Source organism: Anopheles merus, chromosome X (genome assembly GCF_017562075.2).
Source record: "Anopheles merus strain MAF chromosome X, AmerM5.1, whole genome shotgun sequence".
In the NCBI taxonomy this organism is placed as follows: Eukaryota; Metazoa; Arthropoda; class Insecta; order Diptera; family Culicidae; genus Anopheles; species Anopheles merus.
In genome coordinates this window covers 13,591,553-13,617,481 of record NC_054081.1, presented here as the reverse complement: position 1 = coordinate 13,617,481, position 25,929 = coordinate 13,591,553, and the positions used below count along the sequence as shown (strand labels likewise).

The window sequence follows — 25,929 nt, the reverse complement described above, 5'->3', positions numbered from 1 at the left end:
TAAGCACAAGAGAATGTATTGATTTTTTTTCATTTTGTTTTTCTCGCGAAAAAAGAATACAATTATACAAAACCACACTTCATGTCTGTACATTGATTTATTTTATTGCTTGTTTTCATCATTCAACATTAACATTGCGCAGGTTCTTCGTACACGTACCTACTGTAGTCGTTTTTTTTCTTTGTCTAAGGACCGCTCTCACTCTCTCTTTCTTTTCTTATGAAGATATGCCTTAATTTTAACTATGTTTCTTTGTTTTTTTGTTTCTTACACATGATTTTGCATTTGTGAACGTTGCTAGATATGACACGTCATTCGTTCTCTTATTTAAACTTCAATACATTTTTGTTTGGAACGTGTTTCTACAAACATAGAACAATATCTCCTCTCCCACGATGTAGCTTCCGGTTTTTGGTTTGTACAAAAATAAAACGTAAAACAATAATACGATTTACATGAAGACGAAATTAAAAACACGCAAAGTGCACAACGATCAATTACTGGGGAGAACGGGCGGGAAGGAGACGAAACGTGCAAAGCAAAGTGGAAGAAAGTCGGAATCCACACGGCAAATATTCATATAAAAGCTTTATGAAATTGAAAAAAATAAATAAATATATAAATGCTTATTGGCGCGATAGTTCTAGATAAGCATCCCCTTCCTTCCCCTTTATCACGCAACACGTGACCGGTGTACTCTGCACTAAGGGTATCTCTTTGTAGAATTCTCCCCCCCCCCCCCCCCCCTCCCCAAATTGTTGCCAAATCAATCATAGTAGGAACGAGAAAGCGAAGAAAATGAAGGACTAAAAAAACAAAAATAAAAGCACACGTGTACTAGTAGACAACTCTTGAGCCGCATAAACTACTACTTATTGGACCGGATTGGCAGAGTGTGTGTGTATGTGTGTCGGATGGGGTTTGTTTGTGTGTGCCGTTGTTATTTTTCTAAGAAACACACGTTAACTGAAACTGATCTTGTAGCCGTTGTGAACATGCTTCGCTGCTGCCACGTGCAGTGTAACAGTCACGGAGTGAAGGCAGTGAGGCCAGGGGTCGAACGATTACCAATCCGGGATGGGGTGACAGGAAGGAACTACTCATAATGTGCAAACCACGGCAAAACCCAACTTTAAATGAAGCTTCGATGTGTGTGTGTGTATAAATATGCTAAAAAGATAGGGAGGCCAATCTTGAACTGGGAGTCTGCACACTAGCGCTTGTTTTTTCGGTGTAATGTTTGTATTAAGTTATTGAAGTTTGAGATTGGAAGAAATATGAAATCTGATAATTAGTGTTTGTGTGTGTGTTATGGAGGAGAGGAAACACAAGAACAGAAACATTGAAAATAGTGTACCACGACATCTCCCGCACTCTCATGTATCTCAGTCTTTCTCTCAGTTTTGTTAAGCGGAGATAATCTCTTCCAAGTCTTCCTCGCACATTGCATTAGAAGTTGGAAGTTGTTAAAAAAGCATTGGATGTTGTAGAAACTTCGTTTGACGCTGTTTCGGCGCCCCCAAAGAACAACAAACGCTTGAACGAGCACAATAGCCTTAATTAGATATTGGGATTTGCACAGCGATCCAGAAACTCTGAATGATTTTTCGCGGCCTATAAATCATTGGATATTCGTAAATCACCACTAACACACACTCACACACCGACCCGAAATTGCTGTGTTGGAAACGAGGAGATTATTCAATTATAGAGAAGAATAGAAGAATAGAGCGACCGGGATTTCTTTTTATATACCACATACACTTTTGCAAAAAAACAAAGAAAATATGAAATGATTTCACAAACATCCCAATATGGTTTAGCTAGAAGTATTCTAATATAGATACAGCAGCATTTCCTTCGGTTGAGGATATTCTAAGGCTCATGGGACTCCTGTCTGTCGCCCGACTGGTTTGACAACTGGTCGAAAAAGCCCAAACAAAAGTAGAACAATATCCACGAGACATGAATGGATTGGCGCATTTTATCATCTTCCAGCAGCACGGACGAAAGAATTGAATGGGGGCGTGCATGCACACAGCACACAATTTACCACAAGTTACCAGACAACAGAAGTAATCATAATAATAAAACAGAAACAAAATCTAGACAACACCCTCACACACACAAAAAAACCTCTGGTGGTGTGGCAGGAGTGGAAGAAATCACGCCTCACTTAATAACGATGTTAGGAGCCATTGGTAGAGTGCATAAGTAATACTTATAATAGTTCTTAAAGTAACATGTGTAATGTTTAACATGAAAGTAGCCTACCCCTTCCTCATCCACTTCCTCCCATTCTCTAACTCCTCACAAGTATCATTGATTGTATTGAATTGATTAACTGTGATGTTCACTAATCCTGTTCGCGGTGCGTGTGTATGCATGTGAGTGTGTGTGTTACGCCACAAATTCTGCTCAAACTTCCAAAAAACTTTCCTTTGGAATCGTAACAGACACACACACATACACACATACACACAAACACGTCCCCGAATCATAAAAACCCACGGACATAGGAAAAAGAATCCCTGGTAAGAGTGTGTGTGAGAGAGGGAGTCAACTTATGAAAAAAGACAACAGACACCCCTTTTACCTCCCCTCCCCACTCCCCCATCCCACGTTACACACGCATTACAAACCCGGTGGATGGGAAAATGAATGAAAAACTTGAGGAAATGTGAAAGAAGACATACAATAAATAAAGTTAAATAGCAAAGTAACGAACAGCAGCAGCTCCACGATGTCCTACTCGATGTCGGTTCCCACGATGTGTTTTTTTTCGGCAGAGGGAGTGTGTGCTCTCGATTAATTAGCTGCGCTGAGGGAATGCGGTTGGTGCCATGGTTAGTGTTGGGTTTCATCAATGTTTTGAACCTCAATAGATTCAAAAAAATCTAAATATTCAAGAGTCTTCAAGGAGGCATAATTCTCTAAAGATTGAAGGATCTCCAAGGATTCATGAAACAATAAGATTCATAAATCCGTTTAGATTTTTAAATCTCCAGGGATTGATGAATCTCTAGACATGCATATATTTCATAAATAATGAATTTGCGCGATCCCAAAGTACAAATTCGTGGGTTTCAGTCCATCTCGCCGTTGCAAACCAGACTATCCGACTGCGTAGTATCTTGGTTCTTGAAGTCTTGAATGTCTTACCTCGTAGGTTGTTACGCCAAGAAGAAGAGCAAGAAGATAGCTCAAGCTCTATCAATCTTTCGCGAATCATGACTCTTAACAAGCAGAGATTCAGATTCATTGAATCATTAAAAAGATTCATTGAGATTCATGAATGTTGAATTCAGCTTTACCCAACACTAGCCCCCGATGTGTAACGCTCAATATCCTAATCGAAACACTTGCCTATCGCAATGACAGAACCGGGGGGGGGGGGGGGGGATAAAAGTTCTAGCCACGCAATATGAAGCTGTGAGTGGCAATAAAAAGGCACCAGATGTGCCTTAGTTATAGCTGCCTTACGAAGGAGTAGGTCCCTACTTTCTATGCGCCGAAAAAACCGACAGCAAATATACACGCCAAAAAGGTTAGTAGAACACGCGCATAAATTACCCCTAGCGGTAGTAATCTCCTGCTCTTTTTTTTTTTTTTTGTTCGCCTTCGCCCAACCGACTTATAATTTGATTAAAGTGGCCCCGGGAAAATGGAATTGTACCGCGCGCTTTGATCGGTTTGTGTAGTGGCTGTATTGGCTTATTAATACAATAATCCCTGCTCTGTCAATGGCCTCACTTACGTGCACGGCTGCTGCTGCGAGATGTACTCGTTGGACGAGAGCTTGCCGGTGACGCTGTTCGGGCCATTGTTGGGCGCGGCCGTCGACCCATTCGCCGTCGACTCGACGATGACGCTCGTGTAGTGCGGCAGATCGTAGTGCGAGTCGGCAGTGTAGTGCGGCGGCGGCTGATTTCGCACCGGCTGCGAGTTACGGTTCGGCACCGGGCCGCCCTTCTTCTCCATACTGTGCAGATTATTATTATTACTGTTAGTGTTGTTGTTGTTATTGTTGTTGTTGTTAATGGCACCATTATGATCATTAGCGCTGGTGGTAAGTAGATGGCTGTTGCTGATGGCTGATGGGCCTCCGCTGCTGCTGCTGCTGCTGCTACTGCTAACGCCGCCGGTGCTGCTGTGCAGATGGTTCAGATTAATGCTGACCGTGACGACGCCATTCGTATCGGCGCCCTGGTTGGTGTCGGTGGTGCTGATAATGATACTGCCATTGCCAGCTCCCCTCAGGTGGTTACTGCTGGCAGCACCGTTTGTCGCCTGCAGCGCGTTGGCACTCCCGGTGGTCGTCCCGTTGCTGCTGACTGTGCCGTTCGCCAGCTGGTGCTGATGCTGGTGGTGGTTGGCCAGCTTCGGCTGCTTGGAGGCGCCCGGTTCCGCCCCGCTGACGCCCGACTCGTCGCGATCGGGCGCTGGACGGCGTGCGGGCGATCCACCGAGCAGGGCGGACGACGACGACGAGGACGTCGACGATACCAGCGGCGACTCGCCGAGCTGCTGCTGCAGGTCGGGATGTTGCTGCTGCCGGAAGTGCCCGTGGGTGGTCGGCAGATGGTGCAGCTCGAACGGTTGCGCGATGCCATCGAACGGGGAGGCCGAGCTGGTGCTGCCGTCCATCGTTGCCGGCGACGCGTCGTACAGAAAGCTGGAGTTTCCGCCGTTCGTGTGGCCTGTGTGCTGGTCGAGCTGTTGGAGTTGATGGTGGTGATGCTGCTGCTGCTGCTGCTGATGACCATTGCTCTGTGCAAAGTCGAGCTGATGGTGGTCACCGTATGTGTTCCCCAGGTCGCCGGCGGTGACATGCTGTCGTAGCACGCCAGCCCCAGCCATGCTCATGCTGCCGTAGCTGGGCGGCGGAGGCTGCTGCTGGAGCGGATGCTGCTGGTGATGTTGCTGCTGCTGCTGCTGGTGATGATGTTGCTGATGATGCTGCTGCTGATGTCCGAGCACACCCTCCGCCTCCGAGCTGCTGCAGCTGTTCGAGCTGGCCGAATACGGTCGCATCGAGATGGGATCCTGCCGGGAGTCGTACCCTCCGTAGAACTGGTCGTAGTACGGCTCCAGAAACGCGTCGCTCCCGTCCGTCCCTGAATGTGGACCAGCTCCGTGGCCTTCCAGCAGGCCGCCGGTCGGGGCCGCGTTCATGCAGTACCCGGTGCTGCCCGTATTCGGCTCCTGCTGGTGGGTCGTGCCGGGCCCGTACTGCATCTGCAGCTCGTACTCGTCCTGCCCGGTGGACGGGGGCAGACCCGTGGACCCGGGATGCGTCACCAGACAGGCGGACGGGGCACCCGGTATCGGGCCGAGACTTGCATCATCGTCCAGGTTCGCGAGCTGAATGAAGGTGTTGTGCTGATGTTGCTGCTGCTGCTGCTGCTGTAGATGGTCCTGGTGCTGCAGTTCCTTCCCCAGCAACCCATACGACATGCTGGCTTGATGCGGTGGCTGCACTGAGGCGCCGCGCCGCGCCGTACCATTGTTGCCGCCCACCACCACGGTACCACCGATCGGGGACATGTGGGCGGGCACACCGGATGCTAGCCCGGAAACGGGCGTCATAGTGGCGGCCAGCGCCGTAGCCGGTTCGTTCAGACTACGCTCCTTATTGCTGGCGGCACCACCGCCCCCACCACCACCACCAGCTTCCGGCTTGACGCTCGGCGACGGTTGGTGCTGGGTGGGCGCACTGTGCTGTGGCTGCTGCACCTCATTCAGCAGCAGATCCTGCGCCTCCTGGTCGCTGCGGGGATAAAGCAGAGCAATATTAAAACATTGAAATCACACTCCAAGTATCGGGGGGAAAAAAACGAAACATCCACTCACCTCAGCACATAGTTCACGCTGACGATGCAGTGCGGGCGGGAGGAGCGCGTGTTGTGCACGACCGTGGCGTACGATTGCACCCACGCCCACCCACCGCCCTTCGTCAGGAAGCGATAGTACTTGGTCGTCACTTGTCCCTTGTACATCACTGTGTTGGAAGAGCGCATCCAAAGGAAGAAAAAAAACAACAAAAAAGAAAGCCACAAAACAAATTCGGTTAGCTAAAGTGAGATTGAAAGCCTGCCGACGTATCGATTACGTCCTATTACAGCCGTTAGGACACTCCGCCGCACACTTACACACTTGATGGGAGTAGCGCATGTGAAGTATGTCCGCTGCGTGGACGTACTGGTAGAGCGTTTTCTCGATCAAATCCTGCGGCTCGTAGCCCGTCAGCTGGGCCACTCTGTGGAGAGAAAGAAAAGGCGAAAGGCCCGGATTCAGCAATTACCGTCACTACTCTAGGCGGCACAAGAGGAGGACGCCGCACCCCATGTATCGTGTTTATTGATTGATTTTTTTTAGAGGGCGAGACAAAAATCCCTTGATGTATTTCCCCCTCCAATAACGAGTGTGCTGACGGAGGCTCTAGTAAAACAAGTGCAAAGTGGTGGCCTGTTTTGTTTTTTTTTGGTATTCCAACAATAAGTGGCAATAAGCACGTGGTAGAAGTAATGCTGCAAGTGAGAAACGAGATTTGACACGTTGCAGGGATTTCCGCCGCTTGGCAAACAAACTCGGCCCGTTAGGGTGCGTTACGCGATGAGTCGTTGGCGAGAGAGGGAGAAGTTGAGCGGCACTGGAACGTCATAAAAGGACCCGATTACAATTTCCCAAGCCCCCCTCCCGGTGTAACGGGGACAGTGCAAACTTACTTGGCGTCCAGGAAAATCAGCTTCAGATCCATGCTGGCGCGAAACATAAACATGTTCTGGTAGAGCTTGATCTCGGTGATGGCGGACGGCGGTAGCGAGTGGCCGACCGCGACCAGGCCCAGGTTCTGGATGCAGCTGTGCCCTTCGCCGTACGTCGCGTCCCCCGGGTAGATGCGTGCCTTCAGGTAGCCGGAACAGTGTATTACCTGCGGAGTGTGGGACATTGGATGTTTTGGTCCGATTCTGGACGCTTGATTGCGTCACCGGATTCAGCACTGACCTTGTAGCCGCTGGTCGTGAGGCCTGCATTTCGCTTCGCCAGCACACACTTCATCCGGAGGAAGAACGTCCGCTCGATCTCGATCGTCTGGTGCTGACCGTAGCTGTGATGGTGATGATGGTGATAGTGGCCGTGATGGTGATTGTGGTTGTGGTGGTGGTGCGGCGGCTGCGGCATACCGCCGTACCCGCCCGGACCACTCCCGTACACCGCTCCGAGCGGCGAATGTCCACCGTTGCCGCCCATATGCTGCTGCTGCTGCTGCTGGTGCATTCCCGCTTGCATTTCGTTGGGCGACTGACCGAGCGGTCCGCCGAGTGTGGTACCGATCGAGCCACCGGACGAGGTGAGACTTTGCGGGGGCGATTCGCCACCGCCCGGATGGTGATGGTGGTGTTGGTGGTGCAGCAGGCTGGCAAACGGCGAGATGGGCGAATCGGAGGTGCCCGTTGGTCCGCCCGCATCCGCTATCGAGGAGTGCGAGGGTGTTGAGGCGAGTAGCGGACCGGTGCCGGGGGACGGTTCCGTACCGTTGCCACCGGCCGGCGGCCCGACGTACATGTTCGGCTGTAGCGACAGCACGGACGTCATCTCGTCCTGGTCGTAGTTGTGGATGTACTCGTAGATCGAGTTGCCGGTCAGCTCGACCTGGCTGAGCCCGAGATGGACCGAGGCCGTCTCGGAGATGTACATGATCTTGCCGTCCGGTGCGACGACAAAGATGAACCCGTCCAGTGTTTGCAGCAGGTGCGATCCGAGCTCCTTGATCGCGAGATCGCGCGGATTGTTCGGGATGTGCTGAGTGCCCCACGCATCGCCGAGACCTGTGGTTTGTTGGGAAGCCGGAGAGTTTGGAGTTGGTAAAAAAATGGTAACAGTTTTACGGCAGGGTGCTAGCTATCTAGCAAACTTGGATAGGTTTTGGGGCGAAATTCGCTATTTCAATGTTGGTAAAGTTTCCTGAGCACTGTTATTAGTATCAATTGTACCATGGAGCGCACTCACGACTCCAATCCAACACCGACTATTGTTAGTTCGATTCCGACTCCGGCAAAATGGGAACCACTACTTCCACCCGGAGTCGTAGTCGTCTGGATCGGAGTCGTAGTCGTCTGGTTCGGAGTCGCCGGAGTCGTCTGAGTCCTTCGGAGTTGTCCCGAGTCGGAATTATCCGGGGTCGATCGGAGTTGTCAGGAGTCGGGGTCATCCGGAGCCGACAGGACTCGGAGTCGATCGGAGTGAACTGGAGCCGTTCGTTGTACTATACTTGTGATCTCGTATTTCATATCGTTTTTTATTTTTTTGATTTTGCGCTTGCACTTCGTATACAGGCCTTTATTTCCAAAGAATCAGACTAATTCCTGAGGACTCCGGTTCCAGATGACTCCGACTCCGAACGACTCCAAACGACTCCAAACGACTCCAGGTAACTCCAGACGACTCCGAGCGATTCCGGAAAGCTCCAAATAACACATTTTTCATCACTAATTCTGATAGCATTATCGTCCTATAATGGTGGAGGTTTTTAATTAAATCATCTGCCCATCTTCCAGTCTGCTTAGAGAGTATAGGAGTATCGTTTCGTTAAAGCACCAGAAGATTATGCATTCCAAGATAACTCTACCCACGTCTAGGTCTAGGTAAGATCAAGCAAACAACTAAGGGACCATATCAGATAATACTCAATGAAGCGAGTGGTGATCGTCATTAGGCATCATCACATCTTTCTCACACAATCATATGGTAGATATTAAAAAAAAAATAATGTATGTAATTTCCTATTTACCGTATTTTAGCGTGTATAATGACACTGTTTCAGGGCAAAAATGACCTAAAATCAGATCCAATGCAATTTATGAAAATTATAATGATGAGGATGCTATAATTAATATTTTGTTTGAAAACAGCAATAAATATGGAGCAATTCTATTAATTGTATGATTAATCATTAATTAGAACAAAAATTTGAAGTTATAAAAAACAGTTGAATATTCAATCAAGAGGGTCGTTATACACAATAAAATAAGATACTGTACTAATAATGCTATGGTCAGCCTTATAAGAGAGGAACTGATGACATCTGCCATAAAGAAAATTTCATTTGACACGGCTCTTTGGAAAATCTTATCCCCACCACACTTATGATGTACTACGGAACACTGTACATGGTCCGATTGTGTATGATAAAGTGAAAGTTAACGCCATCTCTTCTTCTTCTTCTTCTTCTTCTTCTTCTTCTTCTTCTTCTTCTTCTTCTTCTTCTTCTTCTTCTTCTTCTTCTTCTTCTTTCTTCTTCTTCTTCTTCTTCTTCTTCTTCTTCTTCTTTCTTCTTCTTCTTCTTCTTCTTCTTCTTCTTCTTCTTCTTCTTCTTCTTCTTCTTCTTCTTCTTCTTCTTCTTCTTCTTCTTCTTCTTCTTCTTCTTCTTCTTCTTCTTCTTCTTCTTCTTCTTCTTCTTCTTCTTCTTCTTCTTCTTCTTCTTCTTCTTCTTCTTCTTCTTCTTCTTCTTCTTCTTCTTCTTCTTCTTCTTCTTCTTCTTCTTCTTCTTCTTCTTCTTCTTCTTCTTCTTCTTCTTCTTCTTCTTCTTCTTCTTCTTCTTCTTCTTCTTCTTCTTCTAGGCGTAACGTCCAACGTGGACATGCCGGCCTGTACTTCAAAACATATTCAATATCTCGCAGACGGATTGTCAGCCCTTCCTACGCTCCTCCTATGAGGTTTGAACAATCGACGGGCCTGTTGTTGAGTCGTGCATTTCGCATTTGTATTTCATTCGCATGGCTATCATATATGCCCTTTTTATAAATGCCTTTATTGAATAATTCATGATACTCATAAACGATCAAAAATCAAAGATGTAAATCTAAAATAACAAATTCTTTGATAAAATATATTCTGGCCACATATATTCTAGCTCTACTGTGCAATTCGAAGCTAACTAATAGATAGCAAATATTACTTAAAATTTACACAAGTTATTAACTACGTTGTTTACTTGATCAGTATTTTCTTTTCATCAATTAATCATCTTACTGAACTTAAATACATACACGACATAAAACTATCGTATTCTGGATAGATAATCAATAATCTGAACAAAATATAAAACGAGTAATGAACAAGACAATAACCAATCGAGTATTAAAATTCATTTTTATCATCAATGTTTAGTTTGTTATTCAATTACGCTCCCCTGGGTGTAATAGCTATCATATATCATAGCCATTAAGAATGTAAACATAAAGTCCCTTGGTCCTGTATGGCACAGGTAAACAAAAGTGGTCTAGCACTCAGAGCGTTAAAAATCATCTTAGAATGAACTCACTGTGCAAGAGTAAAAATAAATAAAATCTTCTCACTATGAATGACACAGTGGCGTGAGCTCGGAATCGGACCTATACGATTCCGATACCTTTTTCGGAATCAATTCCGCTGCTGGAATCGGAATTAGCTCTGGGATTTGAATTGGCTCCAGAATTTACTCGGGAATCGTAATCAACTCCAGAATCATAATCAGAGTTGGCTCCGGAATCAGTTCTAAAGATTCAGAAGCGAATCCAGTCCCGAAATCTCCATGAGAATGCATCGTTTACAATTAAATTTAAATTCTTTGGCGCTATCAATATAATCGTAGCAGAATAGGACCTAATCGCCTATTCTCATGGAAATGCCAATATTGACTTCTGGAGCCGCTTCCGGAGTCAATTCCAATTCTGGAGCTAATTCTGATTCCGGAGTAGATTCCGATTCTGAAGCCGGATCCAATATCGTTTCTATTCCGGACAGTAGGAATCGATTCCATAAAACTTTGGAGCTAATCGGAATCGATTCCGAGGAAAACTTTTTTTCCATCACTAAATGACACGCAAAGATTTAAAACACACATGCTGATTTAACTCTTGAATCTGTTATTAAACGGAGTTACGTTAAACTTTGATGGGGTTATAATCATCACAAAGATCTGGTGTAATTTGTAAATGGGTTTGTCTTGAAGAATGGGTAAAAGAGTTAACTCACCATTCCAACTCATCAATTCTGAGCTAACTCACGCTAATGAGCGGTTATTGCCATCACTACACCACACTAGCACTAGGGTCAAGCACCCACCCACCCGATAACCTACCTTCCGGGAATACGGCGCGCATCTTCAGGTACGACGTCGTCAGCCGTATGATCGACGCCTTGTCCAGCTGTGACGTGATCGCGCTCGGCAGTGGCAGCAGCTTCGCCAGCTCCAGGAACTCGGCGTTCTCCTTTTCCCGCCTGGACCGGGCGGCATTTTTGCTCTTCTCCTTCATCGCGGACCGTGTCGTTGGACCTGGCGCGTTCGTTGGAAGGCGATTGTAGTGAAACAACGACAAAATAAAAACAGTTGAAAGTTGATATCATTTGATCAGCAGACGAATGGACGAAGTGGTTCTTTCTCTAATGCTCTAGGCGTAACATGTTTTCCCGATTATGCGCACAACTAGCAGCAGGACAGGGTAGAGAGTAAAACCCGCAGAGAACAAAGCGCAACCATGAGCTCAGCATGCAAGTATGCCGTGTTCAACAGTGTCCAGAACGTTTTTTCTCCTCCCCCTGATGGTTCATGCGCAACAATTACTTTGCAATAGTGCATCACTAAACCGTCCAGGCCTCACAAGTTCGCCCTCACACTCACAGTTCGAAATAGAGCCATAAAATTAGCAACATAATTTATGGCTTATGTCGCATTAAGCAGGGTAAGGAATAGAAAACAGCTGCCGCGATATTAACGCCCGCGAGAGAGAGAAACCGTTTTGAAATGGCCAGGGCGTAAGAGCGTTAAGAAGCGGCGGACCTTCTACGTACAAGCTTGTCAAGATAATTCCCACTATAAATATGTGCCTATTTTGTGGGCACATTAATCAATGAACACTTTTCCGCTATTATGTACTTTTCAACATCTTGCTCGCCAATTTGTGGTTAAATATAAACAATAACATCTCAACCATTTGTTCACCACCAAATTCTTAACCATTTTGTTCACAAACAAATCGCTACAAATCCACACACAGCCGGATTTCTGACGGAACAATTTTCTACAGTTTCACGGAACACTCACTTTTAGGCATCTTTAGGCACTGCAAAGCTCGTAGCAAACCCTTCACACTCTATCACTGCTAACGGCAAAGTGGGAAGATTCGCGAAAGCACGGTACTGATCGGCTATCTTGCACAGCCCGTTGCGCGATCGTGTGCCGGCAGCGTTACTAGCACTGCGAAGAACCCACTTGCGCCAAACGGCAACAAAGCGCGCGCAAGTGTCACACCGCAAAGGGTGTCCGTAGAGCGCTGGTCTATTCGCGAGCACGTTGGGACACTAGCGATGTAGCTCGTACACTGTGACGAATCGTTACCATCGTAGGGCCACACCACGTACAGTTCCTTCTGTTGCAAAAACCTCCCACCCTATTCCCCCTTTCACCTTCATCTAGGGTCGCTGAAGTTATGGTAGAATGTTTTACCTACCGCCATACGTACGGCTCCGCTAGGCGCTAGTTCCTTCGCGCTGTTTGTGTATGCGTATGTGTGTGTGTGTATTTGCCATATTGAACAAGTGTGCCGTGGCGATCAGGTTACGAGTGTGTCACAGTTACAAATCTGTTGTATTGTCTACATTACCCGCAGAGTTTGCTGCGATCCATGATAAAGACAACCATTGGAGATTGTATGTTCCATGAAAAGTTCCACAATTCTTCGCTTCAACTTCTCCAACTGCTCGTAATTGCTCGAATTAAATCTTTTTCCCATCACCGGCAATGGCCAGCTTCAAGAACCTTTCCTTGGAGTACATCTCTTCTTACCATCCCTCCTCTCTCTCACTCTTTTCCCAATGCACGTGTGCCTACTGGAGCATATGTTTACGTTTGTAATTTGCCTTCAAACGAATCACTCCCCGTTCAGTGTCATTACCACACACAAACACACACACACCTCACAGCTTGGAAAAAGCCCCTGTCCGGCACGGGGCAGAGGAGCAACCGGGGATGGGTATGCAAAAAAGGGGGGAAATGTTTTGGGTCTGGGGGCCTCAACTCGGCGACGATAAACAAACCGTGGGCTCAACCGGGGCCACGGGAACTTGCGTCCTCCGCCGCTGGTGCACGGCGCTTACTGGGCTTTGTTTTTCGAAGGGCGCCGACGGAACACTCACACACACACACACACACATACACACACAATTTATTTAGTTTTTTTCTTCTGTGCTTACTCGATGTTATGGGTTGTGCCGCCAGTTGTGCTGTTAGTGCGTAAAATTGCGACAAAAAGGGAAACATCTTTTTTTTATCTTGCCCAATGTGCCGATAGCTGTGACGGGACGCGTATCCGGCAGAATCATGATATCGGGTGAATGGTACACATTCTTGCTCGTTTTGTTTGGCAGCGCGCGGGATGCGATGCGGGTCAAATGCGCACCCGATCAGACATTCGGTGATCGTATTTTCCCGCACAATCGATGACATGCAAATCACGACAAGGTGAGAAGATCACACAATGAGCCCACTGTTTTTTTTGTTTTTGTTTTGTTTTGTTTTTTTTCCTGTGCATCTCCAATTCCAAACGACCCTGCCATGCGGGCTTCCTTTTCGTCGAGGTACGCCAGCAGACATAGCCTTGCCCAAAACCGCACCGTCGCAAGACAATGCGCAAGACACCGGAACCCCTTTTTCCTGAGCAAAGTTTGAAGCTGTTTTCATTAACTGCTGGAACACAGGAATGGTGGTGCAGGACCGCATTAGAAGATGCACACAACAGTTTTGTCGAGTTGATAAAATTCAACCACACACGTCACTGCACCACCTTTCTGAGTGTACGGGAAACTGAAAGATGAGCAAAACTCTCACCTTCACCTCCTGGGTGTACCTGGGCGGGTTGTTAGCGTTCGATTTTTAAGTGGTCGTAAAAATCCAACCTCTATTATCGCCCGGTTCGGCTTGCGGCGTTGTTGCAGTGTTGTTGTTGCAGGCCGACAGATGCGGGGAAGCGCGAGCAGGAAACAGTTTAGCGTGAGATTTATGTACACAACACGAGAGTTCTGCGGAGGCGTGAAGTAGCGCATGTGTGGTGGCATACCGTCGCTAATGTGCAGTTGAATTATGGAGCGGACCCTAAATAGTGTTCCAAAGAAATCGCACGCCAAATTATATCCCAAACTAAACCCGATTAACCACGGCCCGTGTCTCAGTAAACGTTTTTAGCGTATGGATGAATCAAGTCACAAAATACGGTTTGAAGTACATAATGTAAACATCCGTGCCTCACAACGCGTTCCTCGGCGTAATCTTCGCCGCTCGGGAAGATTCACCCAGCAGAACGATTTCAAAGTTGCTGGAGAACTTTCTTCCGTCCGTGGCACGATATCTCGCAATGTCGATGTTGGAGTCGACGTCCCAAGAAAATGGATACATGGCCTGGGGGGGGGGGGGTTCTGCTAGCTGTGCTGAAGGCTTCGAAACGGTCGATAGTCTTTAACGACTCGAGCGTGCTTCTCTTTAGATTTTCACAAAACAATCAACTTCCTCCAGCTCCACAAATGTCTGTACAGCTTGCAGCTCCACCAATCCGTCTGTATGACACATTTCAGCTTCAGTAGCAAAACGTTCCGCGCTGGAACGGAAGCCGGTCGCCCGTCGTTCTATGTTCTGCGCAACACAAATTGCCTTTGTTTTCGGTTGGTTGACAGTGCCAGCAGCTGAGCCTTGCACAAAACCGCGCGAGCTGGCCACCCGACACCCGGGCGGGTCAAATTACGGCTGGCGGCACGGGCCTGTGCCTTGGCTACTGGCTCTGGCCCGAAAGGACATCGACCGGAATTCGGGTTGTTTGTCCCCGATGCTGCCAGAGGATGCTGCCCGGGCCCGGGCGGGTGCAGCACCCGTTCCGGTTGACCGCCCCGGCACACTCACAAACACAGTAGAAGTATTCATGGGCTCGGAACATGTTTGAGGGCGGGTAGAATAATTAGGCGTGTTAGAAATTGTATTTCCATACTGTGCAGCGATGCTCTTACGATGATCTAATCGGACCGATGTTGATGAATCGAAGAAAGCGTCAGGCACACATTTGTGTAGGGCACAATGCCTGCAGGCTTGCGTTGGGCACAAAAGCAGCTCCACTGTGCGACGGCAACAAACCATCAGCAAAACCCTTCTTTTGTCACGTACTCGGTCGCTTCGCATTCGATAAGTTATTTGACACGGGGTTATTATTTTTTTGTTCGAGCGAAAGGAAACAAAGTTTGAAGCAACTTATTTTTATGATCTCTGGGATCTCTGTTTGTCAGTGAACAAAGCACCAACGCAACACTGTTTGTTGATAGCCAGCGAGCTTGTAGCCAGCTTAGTTGTTATTGCTTTTCGCCCCGTAATATGAAACACTTGGCGAAGTAATAAACAAGAGCAATTGAACGTTACGCTGTGGTTCAAATCAAACAAGCAACAACATGCTAAACATAAGCGGGCTTGAGCCCATAAACATAGTAGTTATTTTATTGATCTCAAACGAAGTGTTTATCCGATCGCTGATTTCCTCGCTATTATTAGAATTTTATTTGGAGTCTAAGGGTTTGAATCAGTAATTGCTGAGAGAGTTGAAAGATGCAATGAGAGAACCGTACAGAGTTATATCAGATTACAGATGTTATAGCTAAACTATCCATTCGTTTGATTTTGTTTCCAAATCCAGGCAGGCCGAGGGGGAAATGAAACTATCTCTATAATAAAATTCTAGTAAAGGCTGAACAGTGTTACTTTCCAACGGTAGCTTGGATGCTTTTTGCTTAGTTTACATTTATGGCAACCGCTTTAGTTACGGAAAACACAACGCCGACTTGGTTTTAAGTGTTTCGAGCACGATAAGGGAAGCACGATAAGGGAAGCACGATACAAACTTAAGTAAGGTTAGTATGATACAAGTTACAGTCAGAATTCTATAGTTGAACATTTTGGAGTGTTTTTTTTTTTGAGTTTTTGGTTTGGATTTTTTGGGTTTTGGAATTTTTGGTTCAAACATAGCTAAAGAATGTCATCAACGGAAAGTGTGCGAGGAAAGTTTTCCAATAAGTGGTCCGAGGAACTGTCCAGGAAGTCTCAAAATCAGAATATAGGTGTCTTACTTTAGGTGGCCGCTACTGTAGGTCCAGATATTTGAAAATGTCGCGGCAACATTTCTACAAAATGTAATTGAAATAAATAACCTTCTTTTAGGGATAACGGGTCTTGGGCGTATACAGGTTTCGATACTTATAAAGTACCTCTCAGCTGGATAGTCATACTTTGCTTAGGGCGACGGGTGATACGAGGCTTGAACCCAGGATGGACATGTTGCTAAGTTGTCCGAGTTGACGATAGTACCGTAGAACTCTCCGATGCAAAAAAAACAATGAGAAATCATCTGGACTGGACTGGATAGCTCCATGACTGAGACAATTTTAGGTACTATTCAGGTCCCGTATTATAAAAGGAAGCAGTAAAGGTTTGCTTTGATTGAATTGAAATTGGAAGCTACTGGCGGAAACTTTAAAGAGCATCCATTTGATCGTATTGTAAATTCGGTGGGTCATGTGTTGATCGGAGGTGGTTCGATTGTCCTCTCGAGGTTTGTCCTCCAGCAAAGCTAAGTTATTCGGTTGAATTGTTTTATGTCTATTTTAAAGTTTATTAATGTTCTAAATATGCCATAATATACCATAATAATTTATAGACCATTCATCAATTTTCCAATTCAGGTTTGCTATGTCTTACGTTTCTTCTCTCGGTTTTATCTTTTGAATGCTTGCTAAGTTCTTATTATTTTACTTTATCTCCCAGTCCTTGTTGCGATGGATATCAAAATTCAATAAAAAGCATAAACACCCATTTGTAGGAATTGTCAAACGCAGCTCAAATGATAAGAAATGTCTTGATTTTCTTAAATTTAGTACTTCTATGATTTTTCAATGATTTCTTGATCTCAATCGTTGAATACATTGAAAAGAAGCATGCGAACCCAAGACTTTTGCAAATGGTAAATAAATAATTTGTTCCCAAATTTTCATCATTGCTTGAATATTTTCAATACTTCAATGTTGCGTTCGTTTTTTTTCTAAAATGTTTGAGAAACTTTCAAATGCCTTTTATCATTTATGATCTTTTCATACTAAAACATTTGCTTGCTCAAAAGCGATGTGGCTTCTTCACTGAATTGTTTAGGGAAATATTCACTCCAACCCATTATTTGCCTTTTTCACTCGCCGGATATGAGTCTTCGTTCAATTTTCAATATATTTGACTTTAAAATTTAATATGTGCTCTTTTTCTCATTTTACCTCTAAAGTCCTTGGCCGAACGAGTCCGATAGTCGCCTCCTCAACAGATCGTGCACTCGATTTAGTTGACCCGCTGACAAACCGTAGTTGATCGTGGCTCCTGTTCTCGTTGATGCGGTTGTCTATTTATGCCATTTCCACTGCACCAAACCGTCGCCTTTGTGGCATCACTTCTCGTCACGAGATCAAGATCACGCTCACCTTGAAGCGTTTCATTCGGAACACAACACTAGCTTAAGTAAACACTCCACACATTCCACACTTGTGTTTAACTAGCAAAATTGCATCAACAACCGCAACCACAAAATCACTAAAAGTTCTAACGCAAAACACAAACCTCGCCTGCACGAAATGTGTGTGTGCACGTTTTGGTCGGAAAATTTCTTACCAGGGTCGGAAATACGCACCCGCGGAACGTTCGTGATCGTCTAAAAACCCGTCCACCGGCTGTGTGTGACCGGAGTCTGGGAACGGTTCAGTTTTTCGCTGCTTGGCAGCTCGCTACACACACATACACACACTGCCACATAGCCGCCAGGATCAATGCCACTTCCGGATTGCCAGTGTGAAACCGGCGCAACCGTGCGTGCCGCATAAACTATGCCACTCTCTTTCCCGCGCACTGGCAACGCTGTGGGCATGTTGGGAGGCGAAAGCAAGCAGGGCGAACAGATAGAGAGGGATGCTGGTGTGGCAACAACAAAGCCAGCATAGCACGGTGCAAAGGACGTGATTCGAGCGTGGAGCAGAGCGAGAGCAGACGAACCAGCGACCGGCCGAGCAGGATGAAGCGAATTGGGCGTGTGAAATAATGCCCTGAAAGCGGAGGGAGTTTTCCAAGGAAGTTTTCCATGGTTTCCAAGTTTGCGCCCCGTCGGCTCCCTCTTTGCGTTTTATAACGCGAGCAGTCGTTGCTATACGTTTTTATGGTCTGTACCGAAGTTGGGCCCAAGCGCTGCCGACGATCGTAAAGAGTGCATTAGCGACGGTTCAATGTGAGTAAGTTAGTTGTTTTTAAATTATTCCCACCACATTAAGAGTGCTCTAAAGTTTGTTTAACAAGGATCCCCATACAGGGTTTCCCACGATTTATTGGTCAGTTCCCATAATTTTGTGGGCTCGTCTCAAGATTTATTTATCGTACCCCATAGATTTTTTATTCGTTTCCATATTTTATTGGTATCGTTCGATTGGATGTCAATACAATTGGACCAAAATATTCTGGGAAAATACCAAAAAATCGTGGAAACGCACCAAAAAATATGGAAGCCGATAAAAAATTGATGAGAACCAACCAATAAATCGTGGGAAACCCTGTAATTATCAATCCTCAAATGCTAACTAAGACCTAAGATTTGATCATTTCATCAAGCTACTGTTTCAAGCCTAACTCCTTTAAGGAGGAATTAAGTAAAATAGGTCATCTAGGTACAACTTGCCATAAAAATTATTGCCAACGCCATATGTGATCGAGGTCCTGCAGTTGAAGAATAATGCATTTTGAGTTGAAATTGTACTCCTCCGTACGTTCTCTTCCAAAGATAATAGTACGTCAAACGCTTAAACCAACATGCCACACATTGTTTCAAAAACGCTAACATCTTCCCACTTCGCTCCATTCATCTCCACCGCAAGGACACGCTGCTTCAAGATACCATTATTCTCGGGTTTAATGTGCCCTTCGCGGGTTTAATGTAACCAACTGCCAGCGTACCAGCAGTGTGTGCTGAATCAATTTCCGTGTGGCAAATAATAGCAACAGCACAAATATTTTAATAACCTTCTCGTACGTGCCGAAGTGGTCGATTTTGGTGTCCGGCGGATGCATCGTGGAGCGAGCAGACCGCACTGCCACACGGGAATGGCGGGAAATGAACGGAACGTTACGACGAACTTGAGAGGCGATCGGTAATTTGACACGCACAGCCACGAGCCACTACCGTATGTGTGTGTGTGAGGAGAGGGGGGGTGTATGTTTACGATTATTTGGAGCAACGGATGTACCAAGAATAAGATGCAACAAATTGGACCTCGCGGGCATTGGCACCGTTACACTGTAGAACAAAGTGTTCCTCCCTTTCCATCGGATTTATGGATTACTGAGCAGTAATTCAAGGTTTTGATCTCTCTTTTCAATAGGAATAAAAATGAAAATCCCGGTCCTGGGACCATCTGTATGCAACAGCTCGCCTCGGTGGAATCAAATCAAATCCAAATCAAAGGGATATTGATCGTTCGCGTTTAGAATTTTTAGTAGCACGTTACCCGATCCTGCTTCGAATGGAGCCGAATGGTTTATTAGGAGGATTATGCTGGTAGGAGGAGGAGAAAGTATGATTTGATGGGGGGATATGATGGGGAGAAAGCATAATTCGCCCCATTTTTCAGAACACCTTTCGCGTCTGCCATTCGTATGCAGCTCGAGTGCGCACCTGCGCAAAGCCACGCTGCGGCGCACTTGTAGCTCCACCCCTTATTCGAGCGTGCTATAAAAGCGTGCTATAAAATCGTGCCCTCAATTTATCCATAAACAAACGATTACACCCTCGCTTGGCAAGCATTTAGTGTTCAGTTTTTCTTTCCCTTCCATCAGACATCGCTCATATTTGTTGTAACCCCATTCGGAAGCAATTCCCTTTTTATTTTCCTCTCTCTCTTCCTCTCAGTCAACTGGAGCCTCGTGAACATCGAAGCATTTTAGGATTTATTTTGTTTCGGTCCCTACCAAACAGGAACAACGCACCCGTGCACGTACCACTTCTGCGGTGTAACCGACCGAGATAAGACACGGCGGCAAATTGTTAAACAAATACAGCCCTACCACCAGCCAGGACCAGCCCCAGGACGACTTCCTTCGCGGTCCTTTCCGAGGGCTTGGAGTGAAATTTGAACGGCTTCTCGCATTTAATCGAGCAGAACGAACGATGGAACCCGAGAGGAAGCAGGCGTGCGTGAGAAATGGGAAGCGGTTTTGCTCGGTGTGTTTTTGTGTCTGATGGTAACGATTTTAAGTGCGCTATGCTTGGACAATTTTTGCGTTTTACCTAAATCTTTCAAGTTTGTGTTGGAAACAGATGTTTTAAGCAAATTATTTTGATTATTTTAAATCAGTCATTTTTCTAGTAAATAATGGTAACAACAAAGTGCTATTCCATGAAATGTGTTGTGGCAGACGCTTATTTTATGATTGCAATAAACCATTTACCATTTGATTGCAATAAGCCATGCAATTCATGAAGAAGGGACATAGTAATACAAAAAATTACTAATAAAATAAAATTATTGATTGATTTATGTACCGTCGTATCTATGAGCATTACCAATCCGTCCCGTTTCTTTATTTTCTTCAGTAATGCTTACAAATTAATATTTCAAGATTCAATTTTTTTTTTCTTCAGAAACAAGAAATTAGCGTAAGTAACTTAAAAAATTAACCAAACAAGTTTGAGTTCGAGTAAAATGTTTTATTTGTTTAATAGGCGTAATATATATTATTGATAAGGAAATTAAGGACTAACATAAATACAATTGTTACAATTTCCGATCGTTGGGTGCACGTGAGCAAGTAGAGAAATGGCAAACAAGTCGCTAGAGTGCCGAAATTTCATTAACATCGTTGAAAATAGTACGTATCCTGCTAGAAGTACAGTCTAAATGAATGGTTAATGATTCGAGAATCGATATTATGTGCACGAAAGTTATGGCGCGTCTTTAGGTAGATACAAATAATAATAGTGGTTAAACAATATGTTGACGTTGAAAGAGAAAGTTGAATGAAATTTTTCTTTGATATATTTTAAACTGTCATTATTTATAGCATGAAGTTTAGGTAATTTAGCTAAATGCTAGTTTAAGTAAAAGCCTGTAACGTCGAAGTTAAATTGAAAAGTAAGGCAAATATATTCTGAATACTATTTAACAAATATCCTATGTATCACTGTTGTGTTGCATTTTTTCACCAACTTCGTCCAACGAATTAACGATAGATAATTGGGGATTGGAGCAGAAATTGGGGATAATAATGATCATTTGATTCTGATTGCCGTCTGCATCTAATCGACAAAGAAATGTTTATATATAGAACTTGTTTATATAATAAGGCAACTCGAATATTGTACCTTGCATTTACCATGAAAACATTTTTTTCTTATGGAATTATTTTCGTCGATCTCTTAGATGTACTGTCTAAAAGAATCTATTCTTAGTAAGATAACACTTTTTGTTGTTATAACATCACGTGGTGTTCATTCAAACGATAGCTATTCGTTTCATTTTTCAGGTAAGAAAAGGAGCTTAGCTGGCGATAAAAGCCTCTTAAGTAACGATTCAAGGCGCTTGGTATCAAGTCAATTTACACTTTAAATGATTAAGAATGGTTTCCTAATAATATACTTTAGTTCTGCGTTTTGAAACTTATTCAGGAAGCAGAAATCGCGTCCACTGGCTTCGCAGCGAAGAGCAATGACGCCAAACGTGAAATTTAGGTGAATTTCGCAGGGATTTCGATATGTCCTAGCCATAGAACGCTAGTCCACGAACTGGTCCAATATCACCCAACTGTATTTCATCATATTTTTTATATGGTAAATATGATGCAGAAGTCGTATTTAAACAATTTTGTAGCGAAAACTTGATTGGAATTGATAAAAAAGGAAATCAGGATAATTGGAATATAAAGGTGATATGAAGGAATTGATGAAAATTCGAAGGTGGACCTTAAAACATGGCTATACGCATGTTTTTGTCCGACATGATGAAAATTCTTTATAACCGACGACAAAGCTGCCTGTCGTAGATTTATTTTTGCAAGTATGCTTAAATAATTATTTTTCAAAGGATGGTCATGGAAAGAAACCATCCGGCTTAGTTTTTCTTCTGCAACCAACCGAAAAAAGTTCTTTTTATGCAAACGTTAATCGTAGTATGCCACTTAAGTGCATCCTAGATAACGTAGCTAAAACGAGCACAGCATAGCCGTGACTAATAATTAATATTATTTTTCAACCCTGAATAACACTTTGGAAGAACTAGATGCAAATAGCTGTTAAATAGTATGAATATTTTCTTATACTTTTTCGGATATTTACCGGCCAAACAACCTATTACAAGTCCTGAAAACCATAGGAATGCATATACGTTATTAAATGTTGTGTTGTTCATATTTAATAAATTTAATCATCGAAAATAATGATTTTGTCACAGTAATGTTGTTCAACATAGGATTTTTTTTTTGTTTAAGCGAACTTATCATGTTTGTCCTGGTTTAGCATTGCAAATTAGTACGCACATAACGAATGATGTTAAAATAAAAAAGTAGTAAAATAACTGTAAACTTCTAACGAAATATTACAAAAGGGCAAGAATTAGCACTATTTTATTTTATTATTTTTTCGCCTGACATCGCACTAGGTACAACCAACCCGTCAGATAACTGAAAAAAATCAAATTATTTTACTAATTACTCCTTAGGGTACCAGATTTGTGACCTGCTGATGAACTAATAACTTTATGGCCAATACAGATGACTAGATACAGAATCAGACATACATTATTTAAAATAATAATAAAAAGAACAATCTGTTGATTGCACTTCAACAAAACATTGCGTTCTGTTTCTTTTAAGATTTAATCTTCAACAAAAATCTACATACACTCAACAACGCCCCAGCAGAATGCAAAATAATTCAAAAAAACACTTCCAAACAAATACACAAACTATCAACACATTCGATTACTCCTTACAAATTGACAGTCCACTGTTCGGAAGTTCTCACGTGTACTCCTAGCACCCTTAAGCCGAGCACGCCTCTGCGGGATGTTATTATTTTAAAGCCCAAAAATCTCCTCCAAAACTACTGCACCTACCAGCGCCTATCACGCAACCCGTGTGCTAGCTCGTCGAGTTGTTTGCGTTAGGTAGTTGTCATCGGTGTGATTATTACAGGGTTTTCCAGGGGTTCTTATAGTTGTGCAACACTTCCTTGACTCTTTCTTATGGGAAATGAATTTCATATTTTGGAAGTGGATTCCATGGCACTCTTTTTGGACATGTTCCTTGTAAATTCCTATTGGATTTGTCCAACAAGGGTGCTATAGAGTCCGATTCCCATTACATTAAGTTCATTTCACGTAAGAAAGAGTCAATACAGTGTACCACAGCCATGAGAACTCCTGCAAAACCCTGTATTATTGCTGCTCCCGATTTGTCCTCCACCGTTGGTCGAGCGGGTGAGGGTTAAATCGCTGTTTCCGCACGCTTTTGTTCTATCGGCGTTCTTCAACTAAAACAGGGGGAAATTGCTGGTAACGGAGCGGAAAATCTTCCCCCATCCGTCAGCAATCGAGCAGACGCAGGACGATGTGGATGATGAGGACGATGACAGCGCCGGCTTGTGGGTGAGCGTCCACACTTTCCTTCTCCAACCGCGTTGTTGTGCTTGTGGAAGAGGATGAGAAATGCAGACTGAAACATTAGCTGGTAAGGGAAGAAGCATATACTCACACCCGGAACTGCATCCTGGCCCCTTTTCCTGCCGGTGCTGTGTACGGCGCTGGAGGACTGCGGAAGCTTGTTTGTTTTAATTGGAAGCAGAAGATAATTGCGTACGAGCTCACGACACACGGTAGGAGATCAGTGCCACTGTCGCTGGCTGGCACGTTCCTGTTGAAGTGTTGTTGTTTTTTTTTTTGCATGTGTATGTTTGACTGTATTGGTCCTGCTGTGCATACAATTACGTTGGGTTTGCATTTTTGCACACGCTGGAGCTGGACCGTCAGAGATTTAAGAAAGAATTTGAGCTTCACATTTTAAATAAAAAAACACATCAGCCTGTGTGGAGAATATTAGCACAGCCACCTTCTGCCAGACAAAAACACTTATTACGATAGCTTGAATACTCATCCAACAAAAAAGGTATATACAATACACTACCACAGCGACGGTATCGTGCGGGAAGGTCCCAAGCAAGCGTTGCTCCTTGACGCATGCTTTCCTAGGTCTTGTTTTTCCTCGACTTCCGCATCACACGCCATACCGAAGAGTTGCACCTGTTTACAGTGCAGGATCTAAATCCAGGTGAGAAACAATGTGGTTTACTATAATTTCATTAAATTTGGGAAATTTAATGCCAGTCGCCATAAGAAGATTTTTTTAATGGACGCATGGATTGAAAAATAATGTGAAATTGGGATGAAACTTGAGCATTTTTAGAGCGATCAACTGATCCAACTAAATTAAATAACATTGGGTAATCGATAAAGTTGTACAGGTTATTATAATCGTTAACCTCGATAAACCGATAATCGCTAAACACATGATCATTTTAATTTTAAGATGTTTTTATAATTTGTATAATAAGAATTAATTTTAACCCTTTAAATAAGATTTTTGCTTCGAGTTTTGCACAAGTTTTGACAGTTTAGCTCGTATTAAAAAGTATTATGACAATATGGTACAACCGTATGAAAATAATAAAAAAAGCATATTAGTAAAGAGTGCTATACACTCAAAAGTTGCTATAAAATAGGTAGATATCGTGTCCAGGAGTATACTGCGAAATTGGCTAATATTTTAGGCGCAAGGCACATGAGATTAGTCGAAGCTGATCTATTAGGCATGGAACCTTTGATTCAAATTTTGAATGAATGAATAAAACTTACACATATATAGTGATTTGAGGTAGAATCTTTTGGAATTAGTATACGAAAAGGAAAATGTGTGCTCGAATGGTAATTAAGGTATTGCTGCTAAGATTCATTCGAAAATAATCTTAATTTCAAAGTGTCAGACATTTTTATTTTATAAGATTGTGAAATTAATTAAAGCAATACGGTCAGACCTCCTGAACAAACTGAAATTAGAAATGACAGTATTGAAATAAAACATTATTACCTAGTTAATTCATATCTCAAGTATAAACAAAGTTATAACAAAGACTAAAAAAATAAAAGTTGGTCCATACTTTTGCAACAACCTAGTACCGTGGAATCCTTCCACTGCCTACAGACATTTATAGTTTATTTGCCTACTTTGCGTAAAAGACAGCCGAGATCTATGGAAATAGTAGGCATGGGATCCTGATACAAGTGCGAGTGACCTTTCTGTTTAACGTACATTTATTGTTTTAGCAATCAAAATGAGATTGTCCTACCTTGTAGAGACAGTAGATATGCGCTATTATAAGAAAACATGTTTGTTTTGATAGTTGTTTTGTATTGCAAAATGAGTCTAAGTATAGCTGAGCTTGAACGATTTTTGCATCGACCTTCTTCTTTCCGTGTTCCGATTAAACAGTTTCTGATGCAATTGCGCTTAATCGTGCCTTTTTAAATAACAAGCCAAACATCCCAGGACTAAACAATTCGCCTGCCGAGTGACACGTGTCTTCAGAAAAAAACAGAAAAAAACACTAAAATAATGAGGATATTCTGCTACCGGGCAACGAAAACGTTAAAATTCCCCCAGAAGGTGTAGTGCAAACCGTGCCCTTTGTGCCTTTTATAGCTTTTCGCAAACATTTTAACTGGAGCCAGTTCCCACACGTTCACACAACCAAAAAGTCAATCAGCATCCTGGTTCGGTGCCAAATTCGCTCAACT

The 25,929-nt window shown here is 43.9% G+C and overlaps 1 protein-coding gene across 2 annotated transcripts; it reads right to left on the bottom strand.

Annotated features, from left to right (window-relative positions):
* Nucleotides 1-1,770: 1,770 nt before the first annotated feature.
* Nucleotides 1,771-13,565, bottom strand: LOC121590378 (protein single-minded-like). Of its 2 annotated transcripts, none has more exons than XM_041910048.1 (7): nucleotides 13,237-13,565; nucleotides 11,126-11,320; nucleotides 7,009-7,832; nucleotides 6,729-6,934; nucleotides 6,153-6,259; nucleotides 5,854-6,001; nucleotides 1,771-5,770 (listed from the first exon to the last, which is right to left on the bottom strand). In XM_041910048.1, the coding sequence occupies exons 1-7, from the start codon at nucleotides 13,487-13,489 to the stop codon at nucleotides 3,754-3,756; spliced, it is 3,750 nt and encodes a 1,249-aa protein (XP_041765982.1). In that variant the 5' UTR covers nucleotides 13,490-13,565; the 3' UTR covers nucleotides 1,771-3,753. The 2 variants fall into 2 exon arrangements, with proteins under 2 accessions (XP_041765982.1, XP_041766071.1); XM_041910137.1 differs by lacking the exon at nucleotides 13,237-13,565 and adding an exon at nucleotides 12,089-12,364.
* Nucleotides 13,566-25,929: the final 12,364 nt, after the last annotated feature.

Excerpts from the sequence above, each read along its gene's own strand:
- LOC121590378 (XM_041910048.1), bottom strand. The coding sequence starts at position 13,489 with ATGTCATCGATTGTGCGGGAAAATACGATCACCGAATGTCTGATCGGG. Across the intron at positions 6,935-7,008 it reads TCACGACCAGCGGCTACAAG|GTAATACACTGTTCCGGCTA; the intron begins GTCAGTGCTGAA and ends CACACTCCGCAG. Across the intron at positions 6,260-6,728 it reads CTGATTTTCCTGGACGCCAA|AGTGGCCCAGCTGACGGGCT; the intron begins GTAAGTTTGCAC and ends TTCTCTCCACAG.